This window comes from Plutella xylostella, chromosome 9, assembly GCF_932276165.1.
Source record: "Plutella xylostella chromosome 9, ilPluXylo3.1, whole genome shotgun sequence".
Taxonomy (NCBI): domain Eukaryota; kingdom Metazoa; phylum Arthropoda; class Insecta; order Lepidoptera; family Plutellidae; genus Plutella; species Plutella xylostella.
The window spans coordinates 10,866,746-10,886,655 of NC_063989.1; the positions used below are offsets into that span (position 1 = coordinate 10,866,746).

Below are 19,910 nucleotides of genomic sequence, written 5' to 3' on the forward strand. Positions count from 1 at the left end.
AATGTTATGTGACCTACCACAATACCTATTATCTTGATTAAAAAAAAACAAATCTTAAAACAGATAGGCATGTAAATAGTTCGGATTAAAGGGCAGTTCTTCTTTTTAACCTACATAATGGATAAAAAATTATCCCGAATTCGTAAAAAATAACTTTAGCTTTTTGGTGAACTCTTATAATTTTTATGATAGCTACATTTCTATTCTATCGAAAAAGGTGGCTGGCCGCGAAGTTTAAGTATTTTTTCAAGATTTTCAGAACATAACACGTGGATAAGGCAAAGAAAATTACACCTTCGTCACAGAATCTTTTATTTTATTTTAACGAAATAGTCTTCGTCGATTAAAATGAAACTTTTTTGATACGTTAATAAACAAAATACCATTTTAGAAAACATATGAAGGAATGAATTTTTAGTAATAACAAAATATTTATTAAGTAGTTATTACCACTCTGTCACAATTTCAGCTAAAATGAAGCTTGTTTTTGCTATAAATATTTTTCCGCTACTAATTACAGTCAAAAATTAACAGCATAGACATTAACATCAATTACTAAATTTAATATGATTTTTCCAAAGTTGCACTATTTATAACATAACATGTAAACGACCAAAACTAAGTTGACTACCAGGAGACACCCATGGTTACAGAGTGGTAAACGATGTGACAGAGTTGTTATTCTATTAAATATGCAGCAGCGTTTTGGAATAAAACAGTTTTATTTAAAAATAATAATTTAGTAACTTACATATAAATCATTATGGTTTCAAATAAGTCAAAAAATTACCTGGAGATATCTTTATTATTAGTATAACTAATGAAATCACACTTGAGAACCTCTGGAGAGTGAAATATCCGTATTTCAGGAACTTAAAGGACAAATTTGTTCCAAGTACATAAAATAATGTTTATCTGCACAAATAATATTTTCGATAACATACAATTTAAGTAAAATTATGAAAAATTACGTAATTTGTTAAAGTTTTAATCAGCCATATTTCGAAAATACAACAGTGGCTCTTAGAACTTGAAAAAAATACTTTTTCCTTTTTTAATTACCTTAGAAGCTGAAAGGACTTTAATGTTATCATCAAACATCCGATAAATCATTCTCCACCATATTAAACAGTCTACCACATTCATCGCCTGTTCTTGAGAACAATAGCACGAAATTACCCTTTTCACTAACTAAACTTTTTATTACTGCAGCGCAAGTGTATTGGACGTTCCTTTCGCTTCGTACTTTAACCAAAACGTGTAGTTTCTCTTTAATTTTTCTTTGATGAATATCCTCAGGTTGGAGTGTTTGGTAAGAATGTGACAGATTTGTCGTGTGACAGAGGAGTAAAATGTGTTGCAAAGTCGATTAGCATTTAAACAGTAACACAAAGTGTAATATTCACATGTTGATTGCAAAGTAATTGTTATTACCAATGAGTAAATAACAAAATAATAATTTAATTGTATTTTATTTTAACATTTACCTACGTGACGAAGCTGTCGCCGAATAAACCCACGCACCTCCTGTCACACTTTGCGGGTGGCCGATACGCGGAGTCTGGATCTCAAAGGGGAAATCTTACCAAGGGGAAAAGTAGACCTTAAACTCTGATCGATGGCAATAAGGACGAGTGGCTCAAACAAATATTTTAAATGGTAACCTATGTGACAGAATGTAACTACTAAAACATTAGGTAGTAAGAGACAAATTTTCAACAATTTTTTTAAATATTTCAGAAATAATTTAAAAATATATATTTTGTTTTACTAAATAGGTAATATCTTCTGGAGTTTAAATATTTTTTTATATTTTATGTCGTCATATATATTTTTTGTAACATTATGGAATATACGCAGGATGAAGTGACGGGAGACAGCCAATATTTGTATGAAATACACCTCTGTCACGCGGAATTACCACTCTGTAACGTAATTTAAATACAAAAATATAAATTTATATTTTTGTAAACGTGCACAGCCGTTGTGTTTTTAGTACAATGCACGTTGAAATATAAATGAATAAATAAATATTTGTAAAACTCATGATTTTTTCTTCACAACTGATGGAGACACCTTTATGTAGGTTAAAAAGAAGAACTGCCCTAAAATGTTTTGCGTGATAAAACTGTGAAGGTAATATATGTAGGTTCCATGCATACAATGGTGCATCGCGAATATCCATAATTACTTATGTTTTATTAAAATAACGCCATTCATATCATGATCACCGCAGTCCTTCCACTGCTCAAGTATTATGCCTATGGCTGAAAGATTATTTCGATGATTAATTACCTACTGTTAAATTCTTTATCGCACAAAGTTGAAATTCTTTGTTGAAAAAGATCTTGCAAAATTTGTTAAACTTTCGTGATGTGGAGGTAGTGATTGGCAGTTTGATAAGTAGGCTGAGAGTATCTTGTATAGTCGACTAATCAACGAAAATGTAAATCCACAAAATATCATTATGATTTTGGGGTTACTTTCTCAAACACATTTTCTATTTTTGAACGTAACCGATCACAATGGAGGACATTAGCAACTCGTGAGGAAAATTCGTTAATTCGTGCGTGACGGCGAAATCTGTTTACTTTTTAACCATCTACAAAAAAGAGAGGGTTTTCATTTCGTATGTAGGTAGGTATGCTCATCCGTTCGTCCGTATTGTCCATTAATTATTTGGTTAATTAAGAACCGATTTGTGATTAAGTCACCCACTTCAAAATATAGATTGGTATGTACTTAGTACTTTTAGCCGAAAAGTAAAATAAGATAAGTTAGATTACGTATGTTTAATGTACCTATATTAAAATTTGACTGTCACACGTGTTAATGACAAGGATATGCCTGCTGAATGCGATGTTGTGTTTAATATATGATAATTATGACTGAGATACGTATTAATATCACACTCGAGTCCCCGTTGTTCTATGGTGCACAATGAGCTCACTGTGAAGTCATGAAATTAACCCTCAAATTCATAGAGGTTTTTGACACTTTACAATAGGTTTAAAATTGACGTTGTGATATACGTATTTCAACTTTTTCACTGAAGTTAAGAGTCTATGAATTTGAGGGTTAATGTTTTTTTTTTCAGGATTTTTTAACCTTTGGTAAGGTTAGGTTACGTAGACAGGCGCCTAATCTACTGAATACGATGATTAATTGAACAAATCTACACAACCGTATAATGCCCATTGTGAACATTTCACCCGCAGGCTACTAACACATTGCAATGGTAATTTAATTTTGATTAGAAATAAGTTTTTCTAATGTCTAACTTTCATCAAATTTACAACACACACATTGACACAACAAACACTTGACGACATTTTTATACTATAATATTAAAATTGATACACAATCTTTATAAACAATCGATCGATTTACAAAATTATTTTGGCACACATATATGATATGGATAGCACAATCAATTAAAACGGATTGCTACTAAACCTGCAATTCCAGCTACAGTTCACTGAAATGTTGAAAAACAAACATTTCTACAGAAGTTTCAGTTATCAGAGACAGTCGGAACCGTGGGAAATCTGGTTACAGCAACTAGACCATTCATAATAACTTACAACTAACTGCAATTATAACTACAGTGAAGTTTATGAATCGACCAAAAATAATAAACAATTGAAATCTAAAGAAAACTTATAATAATATGTTTCGAGGACTTCGATGCGTTGCTTAAGAATCTAAAGATTAAACATCCGTTTTTACATAAGCCTCTTATCCTCAGCTTCCACAAGAGAAACCGACACCCATGGGGCACCCTGATGTCGGCGGCGGAGCGCCGGGGCCGGGCGACCGCCGCCGCGGCTCGCCAGTCGCATCCACGCACGCGCACAGTGCAGTCCCGAGTGACGTGACAGTGACAGTGGCTGAGTGTCACCCACAGAGAATACCATGCGCTCCCTTACCGTGAGTACAGTGACAATTAGTGCATAAGTGACCCGATTAGCTAAATTCGTCAGTGTGGTGAAACGGCCGGTATTTGGGCAACCGAATTTTGGGACAATGATTGTTTTGTGATGTGAACGAAATTTATTTTTGGTGACAAAATTTTAAAGTGGTGTCAGCTCGATTCACCTCCCCTTTCACCAGACTGTGTTTACCTCTATGTTGGGATAATTGCCGGATCGAGTCGACGAGTCGTATAGACGTATAGATACGTGATGCGACGCGTATTGTGTAACCAATACCGGGCTCGGATAACATCTAAGTTGATGAAAAACGTTTAATAGTCGGCTTCATATTTCCCGGTTCATGTGGCTCTAATTGAAAATTGCTTTTACTGTTTAGCTTTTGTGATTTGGGGATGCAGAAGTTAAGCCATAAAAACAGTCATTACGTACGTAAGTACGTCTACGGAGTAAAATGTACTATATTTTCGGAGCGGCAGTAAATTTGCAAATGTTGACTCCTACCAACTTTAAGTTATGTAACTTTGTTGACGTAGATGCAATTGTAATATCCAAACAATGTGAGAATGTATGTATTTCCGGTAAACTTAATTAACCCCCTTTTCCTTCGAAAACCTACTAAAACATAACTTAAAAAAATAGATGTGAGCCGTGAGAAATTTTGGAGTTCGTTGACATTTGAGTACGCACAAATTGGTAAATACGAGTATCACAGAAAACGAGTAGATTTTTTTGTTAATCGTCGTCTATAAACTTTCGCTGAATATGATGTAATATTAACATGTGATTGGATTATTCAATATTCATTATTTATGCACTGCTCACGACTGCGATATATGCGAATATAAATATTTACTTTGACATACTTTATTTTGTTTAATCGTTCGGCGTGTGTTTATTTACATATTTATCAAATTAAAATCAAATAGGTACTTATATTTTTATAATAATACAAAATGAATAGAAAGGAAATTTGAGTACAAAGTAGTCGAATATTATCTGAGCTTTTGTTTTAAAAATTTCCTGAGCTTCAATGGAAGCTAATTTTAATATATTCTAACTTTATTGTTTACAATAAGCTTATTAGATATCTCTTTCATTTTAACGTCACCGGGAACTAAATTGTTAATAGTCGCAATCTCTTTATATTGCTGAAATTAGCAGTATAAAGTCAGCTGGAGAAATTCTTTACTTACGAGTATGTGGACAATACCGGTGACGAGTGATCGATGGACTGACAGTCTATGATGTATCCTATTGTATCTGAAATATTAGATTCTATAGGCCATTAAGAACACATTTCCTACGTATATAAGATGTAACTATAATTATTCATTGGCCACCATTGTCGTATGCTTACTTTCACCCCAACATTAGCTAATATTTATTATTACCAAAAAGTTATTGTATCTTTTTACTCTTTAAAGATGCCTCGTAAACAAATTTAATTGATTGAAAGCCTAATGCCAATACAAATGTCATCCAAAACTAAATTTGCTTTTCGACCAATACGACAAACTTCAGTTAGTAGACACGTAACTCACATAAAATAATTTGCAATTATGTATATGAATTAAAAAATATACCCGCGATTGCTAAAGGTACAATAGTAAACCAAAAAGCGTCGGAAAGGACTTAAGTCTTCATTCTGAAAAACTTAAACCATTCCTTGCTTCCTTTACTAGAGTTACTTGACAAACAAAGTTTTTGTGCATACTGTAAGGGCGCCTTCAAATTAGTCGCTAATTGTCGCGCGGAAGCCGCGCTGCTGTCTAAATTCCATATAAATTATTAACGCGCGACTGCAGCGCTGCTGCGGCGCTGCGACCGCGCATCTTTTAAATTACAAAATTTATATGGATTCTGACAGCAGCGCGGCTGCAGCGCTACAGCAGCGCTGCTTCCGCGCGACAATTAGCGACTAATTTGAAGGCGCCCTTAAAGTTCACGCAAACTATTAAAACTAATAATCCGCACAGTGTTCTTTATTTTTCGACGACCGAATGGCGTAGTGGTTAGTGACCCTGACTACTGAGCCGATGGTTCCGGGTTCGATTCCCGGCTGGGGCAGATATTTGTTTAAACACAGATATTTGTTCTCGGGTCTTGGATGTGCCCGTAAAATGGCAATAGACCCGCGCCCTATTACATTGGGACTAACATAACACTCTGGCGAAAAGTGGGTGCAGCAATGCACCTCTGCCTACCCCACAAGGGAGTACATTAGTACAAGGCGTGAGTACGTGTGTGTGTGTGTTCTTAATTTTGCGTCTTCGAATCTGTTTTTCCGTACGTTTTTGGGACTCACACTCCGTGTGAACGGATAATAAAAGTGAAGGAAAGCGAAGATATCTACTAAGAAAACTATCACTCTCGTGCTTACAGTCACTCTTACCATTACTAATTACGGTATTGATTGACACAACACTGACCGTGACCAAACAGTCAAAACGTATGAACGACATCGAGCATGGGACAGAGCGATCAAAGCATTTCATGTCGGAAACCAACGCGATTCACACGGAGAAAGTGTTAAATATACATATATATATTTATACATGAAATGATTTGATTCTGATTCATCTACAATTATATATAGGTGTAGATGAATCAGATATACCTACATTTCAACAACACTTGAAGCCATCATCGGTAAACATACTGAGCTGGATCGTGATGTGATTAGAGTAATTCGGTATTGAACGACTAAGTACTACGTTGTGGGGTAATAAGGAAGTGAAGCTTTAGACACACTTGCCAATTTGCATATATCGAACAGATCTTGGCTCGGGCGTGCGATCACGCTTGTCTGTTTGTTTCCCTTTTCACTTGTTGTCTGGATATTATCGAACCGACAGCGGAAACTAGGGAAATGCATCTTAGTGCTATTTGTTGCAACGGTGTGCCCCAAGGAATGATTTTAGCTTCTTTACTTTTTATTATTAAGTAACAAAATTATTATGAAGTAAGGATTAAGCATACTACAATGACGTAGAGTTCCTCCATTTGTCCTTTCAACCGTAACTGATTCCACGATTACTATCTGATAAGGAATTACCGGTCACGGGCTGTCTAGTACAGTTCTCTACCGCCAACGATCAAGTTTTATAACAAATCTATTTTAGTCGTTCCTGGCTACTTAGGTATACAGTGAAAGTCGCAAAAAATTATGTTCTCTGTGATCTTCTCACGATTTCATTTAATCTAACGTTAATCTATTATGTTAGATTATTATAATCTTAATAAAATTTAAATTCATTCAAGCAACACTGTGAGTATAAACAAATCCAATGATATAACGCGAAAATATTTCACAAGCATGTTTTAATGAATCAGTGATCACTCTACTAATGAATCAAAATAAAGAGCGTGGTCCGTGCATCTCAAGCATCTCAACTATTTGTTGCTTCGCATTTCTGCTTGCTGCTTTCAACTATTTCATTATTCATTATAATATATTGCATTAAGTTACTCGTGACCTTTGACTGATCACTGAGCCACAGTGTAATAAGGTTGTCAGTGTAGAAGCTGGGTATATTCTCACAGCATCGTTTTCAATACTCTAGTGGTGCATTATATCGCTAGTATCTACTGTGATGTATCGCACTGTGTTAATGGTATATCTTGATTCCCCGAGGGTCCGCCCGGCTAAGTCCATATTTATTGAACATGACTTCAAAAGGTGGTGCTGTTACGTATTTCATGTGCCGTACCGCCTCATCCGTCTTCAGATTTGTAGCTATTCTATTGAATTGGACTGTGTAATATTGAAAGCTACGATCGTTATTGATATCGTCTTAATTCGTGCAAAGGTTGTGCAGGTGATTGATTATCGCAATGTGATTGTAAGTTTTGTTGGAAATATTTTTGATTTGAAAGTTTTGCTTTTGTTATGCGTTACCAATGTATGGTTATGTTGAATTGTCAAATCGTTTTGTGACAATGGTAGCGCTTCTAAACCATAGACTTAGTATATACTAGCGTATAGACGAACTGACAGCTCGATAAAACGTGACCAATTTTGATTTTTCAGTGTGTGCATCAGCTAGTGATGTACCTTTCTTTACTTTGGAGGACCATCGATAAGTTAATGAAGTTCGATGTTCGACCCTTAGAGAGAGTTGTTCCATAGACTGTTGTTGTCCAGATTATAATTTTGACATAGTGTAAAAAAATGCATAAATAAAAATAAAAACACTTTTTTCATCGCTCCTTATTTTATTGACTTTTAAACAGAACAATCTTAGATATATCAGCTGTCTGACCCATATTACAGGCTCTGCCTCGGATGGCCGTGTCTGAGATGTTCCCACATATTTATTTATTTAACTGGTTCATTACAGTTTCGTTTCCTAAATTATTATGTTTACATTCATTCTTAAGTCGAATTGCGGCAAATGGTAGAGTTCTTCTTTAGATTCCAACCAACGAGTCCAATTAATTTCAACCGCTTTCGTCTTATTATAGTATCTATAGAGGGAATCTGTTGGACAAATTATAGAAAATAATTAGTTTATGTATTTGTTAAAAGATGTACCTTGCCCTGACAAAATCGTTCAGATACGAGACGGTAAACGCAAGCTAGCATTTATTTTCATAGGTAACATTCAAGATAAAATATCGATAATGATATCGATTAATTTGAGTCAATCCCTAGCGTACATGTAAAATAAATTGATGAAAAATATATCCACTAAAATCATGAAAATTATTAACAAATGGACTTCCACATACACAAAATATGAAAGTAAACAACAGCATTGGCATTATTTTATATTTAATACAGGATAAAAGACAAATTTTAACCAAAAATAAACGCGTCGTGGCAATGACGACGATTTTGGTATTTACCTGTGAAATGTGCAATTTTCAGGATTATTTCTATGATTAACGCCACAATCACTCGCAGAAGATGTTACCATTGTTGAATACAATTAGATTTACTGAAAATAAACCACGATGTACGCAAAAAATCCAAAAGACTAAGGTGTTGATTTTCCGCGTGCCGAATTGTCATTCAAAACCAGTCACAGTTTCATTGGATTCGCTATCCTTTTCTATCTTGCCAAATTTCCGTAAGGGATTTTCTTCGCTCTCGCTCGCTTTGTTCGTCTATACGCTAGTATTTACTAAGTCTATGTTCTAAACGCACCAATTTTGAATTTAGCATTCTCAAAAGGAACATTTGTTTTTCATACATTATTCGATCCATATTCTATATTTATGTTATATCATTTCTTTAAGTCAATAAAATATGAACATTAATTGAATTAAAATTTATTAAATGAGCTAATGGGGCCTTTTAAAGTTTCATGGTATACTGACTTAAGTAGGTACTACTTATCAGAAAGTAAACAAGAATTAACCACGGCGTGCCTTTAAAGAGGAGATGAAATGTAAAGATAATACATTCATAATGGGTACGTATTGTATAACAGAAATAACAATGTCACTAATTTGTTGTTGATAAGCGTAAAGAAAAGACGTCGTTCCAATCGTTAAATACGTCTGGGGTCACTCTATGTGACAAAAACTTGATTTAAGTTAAAATAAGTTTGGGAGAATTGCTGCACGAGCCATCTCTTTGTAATAAACGTGCCGATTTTCTGACAGCTCTCGTTCCTTCGTTTTTTGTCAGTATAGAGTAACCCTTCTGAGCATTTAGACAAATGACATAATAGTTTTCAGTTTTGGCAAAATTTATTGTTAGTGCACCATGTCATGGTCTTATGGAATTAAGAAATAAACATTGTCTTTATTCAATAGTTAGTTTTAAATAATAAATTATCCACAATCTTTATGTTTATGGAACTAAAACTTGTGACAGGACTAGCCCTCTGTCGGCGTAAAAAAATTAATTGCTGGAAAATTATCAAATAAAATCATTTATTTGTTTATTATTATGCTCTATCACCAGTTTCGTTTGATTCTTCTTTCAGGGTGTTGTGTGATTTATTTAAGTATATTCCGTGAATGATATTTACTAAGTAGTGACATAACAAACGTATGCATTATTGATTGAATTATGTAACAATTTGCGAGTACATATAGCTAATATAATTGCAATTCTGTAGCTGAGAGAAGACTAGTTTAACTAGTTTTTAAAAGTTATGGACTAATAGTTAATGAAACCTGACGTTTAGACAGGTATTAGTTTGTGTGTCATCAGCATCATAGGAAATGCAATTAATTACGTCATTTTAGGGGTGGGCAAAAATACAGCCTCAATTTTATTTTTATTCTGAAGCAGGTCAGGAACGAATGCGTAATTGCGTATATTATCAACTTCTTCTACTTACATATAAGATTGACAATATACAAACAAGATGGAGTGTCACTGCAAAAGAAACGTCCGGTTTTTTTTAATAACATCCCAATGAGCTCTTAATTTGACTTAGTTCGGTTAGAAGCTTTGTGATCTTATTCATTGACACAATGGTTGTCATTAGGTTGAACTTAAAACGGTGTAGCAGTAAACTAAATGTGGTCAGTTTTTTTTGCTTTGTATTGATATGTGACACAACATCTTATTCATATATTGTTAATCTAAGCACATAAGTGACAAACAGACAACAGTAATGTGTTAATAACTGTTCTCACATTATAATACGGGTCGACGTGTCGTGTTCTACACATTGTATTGTGTATTTCTGTTGTGTCGTGTGTGGTGTCTGATTGCTGTACTTTTTAATTACAATTGTTGTTTTAGTATAATGGTGATAGCTATGAGAAGCAAATTTCAATATAAACATTATAATGTTCAAATTTAGTTACCAACTACATACTTACATTTCTGTGAGCTACGCTTCGTTTTTAAATGACAAATGTTTTACACCTCAGGTTGTTTCTGGTGCTAGCTCCAAAATAATGAAAACTACTAAGTATAAAAAATATTTATAGATTTCGTGAATTAATTATGAGAGAACTTACATTTCGGGGCAACGCGTTGATGTCTTTTGTATGGCGAGCCTCGACGCCACCTTTGTCTTTATAAAATGCAAGGCTTTCTATGTATTTCATGTTTATTTAAAATAATATACGCCCAAAATCTCTACTAAAATAATATTCTTATCAATGCCTACCTAAATAAATTTAATTGTTCATTGTTTCTAGTATCTAAGTTTTGTTGGTCAGTTCTGTTATTTTGGTAACCAATAAAGATATGGGAACTATTCTATTCTTAATAAAAGCTTACGAGTTTGTATAATCGAAAATCAAATGCTATCGGAAATAAAACCTCATTCTTTCCAAGTTTCCGATTGCATGACAATCATGCAAAATTCCCGAATCACTTGAATCATACACTATATCTTATCGCACGAAGATCTACACCGACATAGTTGGTTTTCTTTATCCAGCAAGAAAAGTGGCAAACACTCATTATGCCATTATATTATAAGTTTCCGAGTGTTATGAGAACACACACATCATTGGGAGGTAAAAAAAACTCATTACAAATAGCTCAATCCCATTTGTTCAGGGGAAATGCGACCTTATTGCGTCTCAGTATCATAGTAGCGGCACCAGAATACTTCGCACCTTCGACTATGTTAGTTCTCACGGAGATAAAAAGTGTCTGGAATTGTGTAGGTTATTAGTATTAATCTTTACTTATTCGTATTGGTTATGTCTTGCCTTCATTAGATTATGACTGTGATCGTTGGTAGGAACTATTACTTGGTTTTGGAATGTATACGGTGCTTTCCTGTTTCTAAGCTCGTTTTGGTCTCTATAAATATTTTCAGGATACTAAATAACATCTTACTTGTATTACCTACAGGTAAATAATTAAGGTTTTCGTGGCTTAACCCTTTATAAGATAGAGTAAGATCGAATATTTTATTGGTTTTGGACATAAGGCGATATCATAAACTTAAAAACATGATGGTCATATATCACCCAAGCCTTGGGTTGATAAAATCTATTAACCCATACATATATTCCATAAATCATGGACGTTGAAAAATTGTTATAGCAAAAGTTTGTTATTCTGAATGCAAACAACATGTTTTCATTATTTATTATTAAAAAGGAATCTGTGTACCATTATATTCATTTCAAAATCAAGTGAACTGAGTGAGAAATTAGTAAGAATTGAAATTGAAACTGCGAGAATGCTCTAAGCAATTCCTCAGTAACTCGCGAGTACTGCAACTCTGAATTCCGCGGTTTTGATACAAACTTGCACTTTCACCGGTCACTAGATGATTGTTTCTGGTCCCCAGACTTCTATTTTAGGAGATTTCACTTAAAATGCCATTAGCGAAGGCTTCCGTTCAATCACCTTCAGTTGTATAGTGCTTATAATTGTTGTAGATGTTTCGTAATGCGATCCAAAGTTTAGGCGCTTTGTTACTGTAAATTTAAGCGTAATTTCACCTAAAGTCTGTTTTGATAATTTTTAGGTTCGGAGGTACCTACATTTTTTTCTTCTCGCTTTAGTTGTCCTTTGTTAATTTATAATTTCTTTCTAGCCATTACGCTCACTGATAAAATCTAACCTGTTAAAAAGGTGACAAAAAAGACAGTGCGTCATAAGATTTGCAACAAGCATTGACCCGGTAATAACCGCAACTGCGTAACCTCAATTTAAGGTGAGTCGGGGCAAGCGCGCCATAGTTTTTTCATAGATGAATTCAACTCAATATATCTTCTCTATTTACTGACCTAAACATGTAAATTTATAAAATTTACAATCTTTGGTTATTTGAGATAATAATGTTACGTTGATTAAGTGAATATACTGATAAATTTAGGATATAATGCTAGTTTTTTAAAAACATGGAGATAGGCGCACTTGCCTCTGAAAATGGGGCAAGTGCGCCTACACAAAATAAACCGCCAAAAGTAATGCTTAGCAGAAAAACACCAAATTTACTTGAAAGAACGTCAACAAAAAAACACAATACTTTTGGGTTATTTTTGAAAATGGCAATACAAAATAAGTTACGGCCATCAAATGAAATTCGGGGCAAGTGCGCCATATCTTTCGAGTCAGGGGTTCTCAACAATCATAGGTGGGTAGCTTTTTGAATTTTGATAAAAACTTTAATGTATGTGTAGATGAAATTTTATACTGGCATAAATTATGACAAATCACAGTAATAGGAAAAAAAACTTTAATTTCAGGCTATAATTATATTTATTAGCATAAAAACAAAACGTACAAAATTTTCATAAACAAATTTTGGCAGCTTCATACCCAGATAATCTACCTGATTGAACCGCTTCAATTGCTTCAAATAAGGTTTCCTTGGACCAAGAAGGACCCTCAGTTTTTCTAACGTAATTACGAACCATCTAAAACAAATGCAAAAAAACACCTATTTCAAACCTATAGAAACATCCCCCAAACACGTGAACCGTACTTGGATTGTGGGTCTTTAATAACTGAACATAGTTTAGTACAGTACGGGAAAAGCTAAGCGTAACAGATTGGACTTTGTACCGTTCTTAATTAATGCGTCGTATTTAAGAGTTAAATTTAACTGCGAGCGTCACATTTAGCTTGGCCCCCACTGTAAATTAATAAAATGTATGTAGCCAAATTTTTACCGAAGATTCGGTAAGAACTCAGTACCTACCGAGGTCTTAGAGCAATAATCTGCAATACAATAACATACATGTTCCCTACAAACGCAAGGACAGTCCCGAGTCATTTATACTATGGCAGGTTACCAATTTATATTATAAAATTAGCATAAAGTGTTCTCGAGTTGTGATACTAGTCACTTACCAAGCCTCCAGTATGAATTTGGCTAAATAAATAAAAAAAGATATCAAAGGCAATTTTGGAAATAATCGGCCACCTTATGGTTGGTAACCCCTGCCTTGGGGCAAATGCGCCATATAAAAATGGCTGGTCCTAGTACTCAGGCGCACTTACCCCTCTCGAAAATTTTTAGGTGAAGATTTATAATTGGCTAGAAAATTATTAATTTCGCTACTAAAAAGAAAAATACAAGTAAGGATTTAAAGGAAATCTTTTAAATTATACACTCACCTTATTAGTTTCCCCAAACACTGATGATTTTCTGAGATTTTAATGGATTTGTAACACGTGCTCATCTCGTAATTGATGTTAAAATGACCCTAAAAATAGAATGTCCATTATCTCAAATTAGAGCAAGCAGAGCCATCTGTGATTTAAACCCGGAACTTCATTTGATTTGTTCCATGGATGTAAGATGTCGTTAAGAGTCCCACATCAGTAGTTTTTGAGATAATAGGGGGGGGCGCTCTTACCCCGTAGGCGCGCTTGCCCCGACTCACCTTAATACAATTCATTTTGTATTTTTTTATTGTTAAAACCCTTCCATGATTGGAAGGAGACCCGTGTCCCAGCAGTGGGGACGTTATGGGTCGTGATGATGATTATAAATGTTATAGACTAATATTATGTGAAATAAAATTATTCTCAGTGATTATACCTAGTACATAAAAGATGATACGTACGTAGTCATGTACTTACTACAAGAAATAACTTGATTGGTACCAATAAATTGACATCATTTCCGGTCTAAAAATGTATAGGAAAAGCATTTCCTGTCCTAAAACAGCGCAATATTAATATTATGGCGAAGAGTGAAAAGTGCGTTTCATAATTTCTGCGCCTGACCTATTAGGTATCTGACATAAAGTCATTACTTTATGGGTATGGATAGAATACGTTCGCATTTCCGTAGTTAACTAGGGCATTTCACGTGGTTTCAAATGCATGAACTAATTATGAATTTGTTTATACAGAATGTTGCAAAATTACTATACTAAGGCGAAAGTGGGTGACTCAGGGCGTCAATCTGATTGTATATAAGAAGTAAAAGATTTGTAGATGCCGAAACTGAAACTATCCCTAAATTCAAAACCATTACACCAATGGTTGTTCAATATGCCCAAACCACGTTGAGAAATCGTTATTTTCGCGTCGCTTTTGTTAAAAAGCTCCAGTAAGGCAACAGGAAAGTTCCATCATCGCATCTGCCTATTAATCAGGGGTTACGCAAGCTCGCAGGCATCACGTCGTATGTACACTTAGTATTTATGGAATGCAATCGGTGCATCCATTCGGCGGAGAGAGTTCACTCACGAACTTTACAGTTTGAGGGGCGTTTACACTGAGCCTGGCAGTGTGCACTTGGTAACTGACGAAAATCTTAGTATCACTTAAAAGTTATTGATACTGTACCTGTGTAAAATATATTTTACGTGACTTTGACACTGCATTGAATAGATGCATAAGGTATTTTAACAGTGCAAAAGATTCCCTTCTCTAAACGTGTAATTTTTTTTACAAAATACGTTGATTTTATAGATGTAAATATGTATTTTATATACTTTCTATATTCTTCAAAATGTTAAAAAGTAATACAAAGTACCTGAGTAGGTAACGGCAGTGTTTTTAACTTGTGCAGTAACCGGCACTATGCCAGCGGGCTTCGATCGAACAAGTCCGTTTAGATCTCTTCTTGAAAACGAACGTAATGACAAATGCCTTCACTCCATATCATTGATTCAGACGTTAAAAAACCGCCAATGATGTGTCACGGCTGCGCATGTAAGAGTTCAACGCTCTGCGGTTACGTTACGTCGTCGTCGTTTAGTGTGAACGCGTCCTTATGTTCGCATGCACCACAATATATTGGGAAGTGTTATATTGGAGTGTTGGCGCAAGAATGAGATCACACAGAGGCCGCATTGTTATGCGATATTATGTCTCGTTGGGTAAGAAAGCTCTGCAAGCAATACTAATATGGAGAAGGATATAGGAAGATCACAGTGTTTGAAATTTGAATTTGCATTAATTTATTTAAGACGACCGAATGGCGTAGTGGTTAGTGACCCTGACTACTGAACCGATGGTCCCGGGTTCGATTCCCGGCTGGGGCAGATATTTGTTTAAACACAGATATTTGTTCTGGGGTCTTGGATGTGCCCGTAAAATGGCAATAGGCCCGCCCCCTATTACATTGGGACTAACATACACTCTGGCGAAAAGTGGGTGCAGCAATGCACCTCTGCCTACCCCGCAAGGGAGTACATTAGTACAAGGCGTGAGTACGTGTTTTTTGTTTTTTTTTTATTTAGTTTCTGATTCCTTACAGGGATTCCCCTAAGGGTTGCTTCTGTAGTTTAAACAGGGAAAGTCTTCACTTACTGTCACCTTCAAACGGGCCTCCGCATGTTAACTTAAGCCCTTAAGGTTTGGAAAGTACAGCGACCCCACGTTCCCGAGATGGAAACGATATAACATAATTATAATAGATAGTAATATTATGAGTATATATTCTTTGTTTTCAAAACAACGTAATACAACTAATACAAGAACAGTGTTGTGTGTTGCAGTAAACAAAACAATTACCCGGCCATTTTACTAAACAGTCGAACGTTACGGCACCTCTCGCACACTAGTGAAAGACTTTCGCAAACACACTCTTTGCATTATTCATATATCTTCTAAATTTACCGTATCCTAAGCATTCGAAATAATGATTGCGAAAAGTTATAGATCGCATCCAGTGGTGTTCTTTAGGAGATGCCTACGTCCAGCCGTGGACTGCTATAGGCTGACGATGATGATGAAGCATCCGTAGTCGAGCTAGCTTCAGTGATCGTAACTGATCATTGAATTAATCATCATATGATTTCAAGTAGTTATTTTCTGGGGGCTTCCGTGCTTCGGACGGCACGTGGGTCCCGGTTGCTGTTTTGGCAGCAGTCGTTAAGCCTAGTCAGATGCCTTCGGGTAGCAGCTGTAGATTAAAATGTATTAATCTTTACAGATTAATAAAATCGTAGATAATTGGTTATACGCCGATATTGGTTTCTAATTCCAGTCAAAGTTTCGTATCTATTCTGAAAGGGCAAATTATTATGTTCCTTTGAACTACGCGATCATCTAATCAAATGTATTGACCACAGATGTCGTAACTTTCATCGCAATAGTGCAGCAATTAACTCGTTACTTCTTTCATTTAAAAGCAGTATCATATGGAGATATACAAAGAAACTTTATTACAAAAAGCCCGAACTAATTAACACATACAAAGTGATGCGCTCACGCACGAATTAAATGTTTAGTATGTATGTATGTATGTACTAGTGGACCAAAAGAAATTCATGATCGACATACCTACATATTATATTATTGTTAGATATTTGAAGATGTAGCGACACATGTAATAGTCACGTTTTGCAATGTCAGCTTTATGGTAACTTCCAGTAGCGAACAATGCTGAGACGCTAGTCGTCTCGCGCCCGTCACTTAAACAACATACTTGTAAAATGTAATTGGTAAAATCAGTAAATAGTTTGGCCTCAAGAAATCCTGCATTCGTCATTTACCGCAACCCCATAGTCACCCCATTATTAACCCTAAATTGGTGACCACCGACAATTTGAACACGCAACCTTCGGAAGAAATTATGGAGTCAGCACGGCGATGACGCGGCGCAGCATGGAACGGCGTGGACGAGACGGCTCCCCCAGCAAGGCCATGGGGTAACAACGACAACATCAGGAACATCATCTACTGGAAGTGCACCACCCCTTCACAAATTTTGGTAACGCATCAAAGAAGAAATTAGCGTATCGAAGCATCTCAAGTCAGGACCTGGACGAGCGGAACACATAGAAGGTGCGATTGCGCGTCCACGACGGCAGGTCAACGGGCGGTAATCGGCGCTTCTGAAGTTAGCGAGTTTGGGCGGTTTCCTCGCTGCGAGGCTGCCGAGCTGGATCATAGTGGACTGGTCACCCACGCGGAGGCTCACTCGAGGGTCCTCATGGAAGTTCCCGCCAGGGTGGACGAGAGGTGCAACGAGAGAAGCTATTTAGATCGGAAATTCACATGGTTCAATCACACACGAGGTCGTATTCGCGGAACTGAGGTAGCAGCGTTCATCTTGCACGGTCAGCGGAATGTGATAAGCGCGTCGCGAGTGAACAAAGTGCTACGTAGTTATACCGAGTGGTTATTGTGTGAGATTTATAAGTTTGATTTGTTAATTTTGTATCAGTATTGAAATGTAATTTTGTAATTTTTGTTTGGTATTGTATGTTTCAAGTTTAAAGCTCCGTAAGAGAGGCTTTTGTAACATAGGTATTACGTATTGTACATGAAAATTTTTGACAAAAATTTTGAAAAACAGGGGAAGTGATGTAGCGACACATGTAATAGTCACGTTTTGCAATGTCAGCTTTATGGTAACTTCCAGTAGCGAACAATGCTGAGACGCTAGTCGTCTCGCGCCCGTCACTTAAACAACATACTTGTAAAATGTAATTGGTAAAATCAGTAAATAGTTTGGCCTCAAGAAATCCTGCATTCGTCATTTACCGCAACCCCATAGTCACCCCATTATTAACCCTAAAAAGAGATAGTTGAAGTAGTTAAATCATTATTGTGTAAGGTTTGTAACAGTTTTGTAACTGACGCGAAGGGAAAAGGTTTCATTGGCAAATGATGTTGTTATTGGTGAAACACATAAATACTTGCATACATGTGTACTATGTACAGGCAGTATGGGTTAGGTACCTACTACCAGCACTTTCTTTGTACCGGTACTTACAGTATACAGCTATATTATTGTAAAAGAACACAATAACTTTGCTTCCACGTAATAAGTTTATTTGCTATCCAATTATAGGCATACATGTAAGTATGTCATATTTAAACAGTGAGTTTATGTCACGATGGTAAATATTCATAATATGCACGTCTAACGGCACTCCATAACGCTTAGAAAACTTTCGTAATACTTATAACACGGTATGCAGATGTTTTTAGGGTTCCCTAGCTAATATGGACGGATAAAAGTAAATGTTTCAACTTCGTACTTTAAATAACTTAATAATAACTTAATAAGTACTTAATAGTAATATTTAATCGTATTTGTTACCTACTAAGTAATCCAAAATGTATGGAACAGCTACGACTATTGGGGAATGCTATGGGACAAAAATAAGTTTTACATGGTTTTGCAGTTTGATTTCTTCTATGGTACCTACGCTACTTATTTAGCTACCTGATGTGATTTTTTGTTCATACAAAATACGTATCCCAAAAGCGAAACCAGTGGTCTTACTCCAAAGGAGTTTTGCGAAGATGGACGTGGAGAGGCTTAGGCTCGATGCGTCGCTGGTACAATGGAGTGACATGCAGGACCTCCCCAGCGTCGACGACAAGGTAGCATTCTTATGCTCTAACATACTCCATATTTTCGACAAGCACGCCCCGGTCCGACCTGTCAAATTGAAACACCGACCTACGCCTTGGCTCACCGACACTGTCCGCAAGGCTATGGCTCATCGAGACCGTCTTTTTCGTCGATTCAAAAGACATCGGACCGATGAAAATTGGTCCGTCTGTAAAGCTGCAAGGAATCGGTGTAACAAGCTGTGTAGGAAGGCTAAACGCCGATATATTCTTGAACAAATTGAACTTTCTTCTCCTGCAGGGATTTGGAAATTCCTCAGGACTCTCGGCGTGGGAAAACCTCCTAGTCAAGATGTTCAAATACCGTTTGATATTAATGACCTCAACCTCCACTTTACCTCAGTTCCCTCACTGGATCCTCTTACTAAGGGAGTGTCATTAAATATCATCAGGAATACTATAATTCCCACGCCAGACATCGATGCCTTTGAATTTTCACCAGCTTCGCGGGACGAGATCAAAAAGATTATTCTGTCACTGAAATCCAAAGCCGTCGGTCATGATAATATAGGGCGTATTATGGTCACAACACTTCTTGACATCCTTCTCCCTGCAATAACCCACATAGTCAACCATTCCCTTTCCACAGGACAATTTCCTAACCTTTGGCTTAAAGCTTACGTCCTTCCTCTCCCTAAAGTTCCAGCCCCCTCCGCTCCCAACGAGTATCGTCCTATTTCCATATTACCCTTCCTGTCAAAAATACTTGAATCTGTTGTACATCGCCAAATGACCACATTTCTAACCAAAAGCCGTCTCCTCAA

At 36.0% G+C, this 19,910-nt stretch overlaps 1 protein-coding gene across 2 annotated transcripts in view; it reads left to right on the plus strand.

The window, feature by feature from the left end:
* Nucleotides 1–3,795: 3,795 nt before the first annotated feature.
* Nucleotides 3,796–19,910, plus strand: part of LOC105391779 (transcription factor SPT20 homolog) — a 29,028-nt gene continuing 12,913 nt past the window's right edge. Inside the window, exon 1 of one of the 2 annotated variants that reach the window (XM_048623033.1) lies at nt 3,796–3,930. In XM_048623033.1, the coding sequence (XP_048478990.1) occupies nt 3,916–3,930 (15 nt within the window). In that variant the 5' untranslated portion in view covers nt 3,796–3,915. Of the gene's footprint in view, nt 3,934–19,910 lie in introns of both variants that reach the window. The other variant, XM_048623032.1, reaches the window with a different exon arrangement.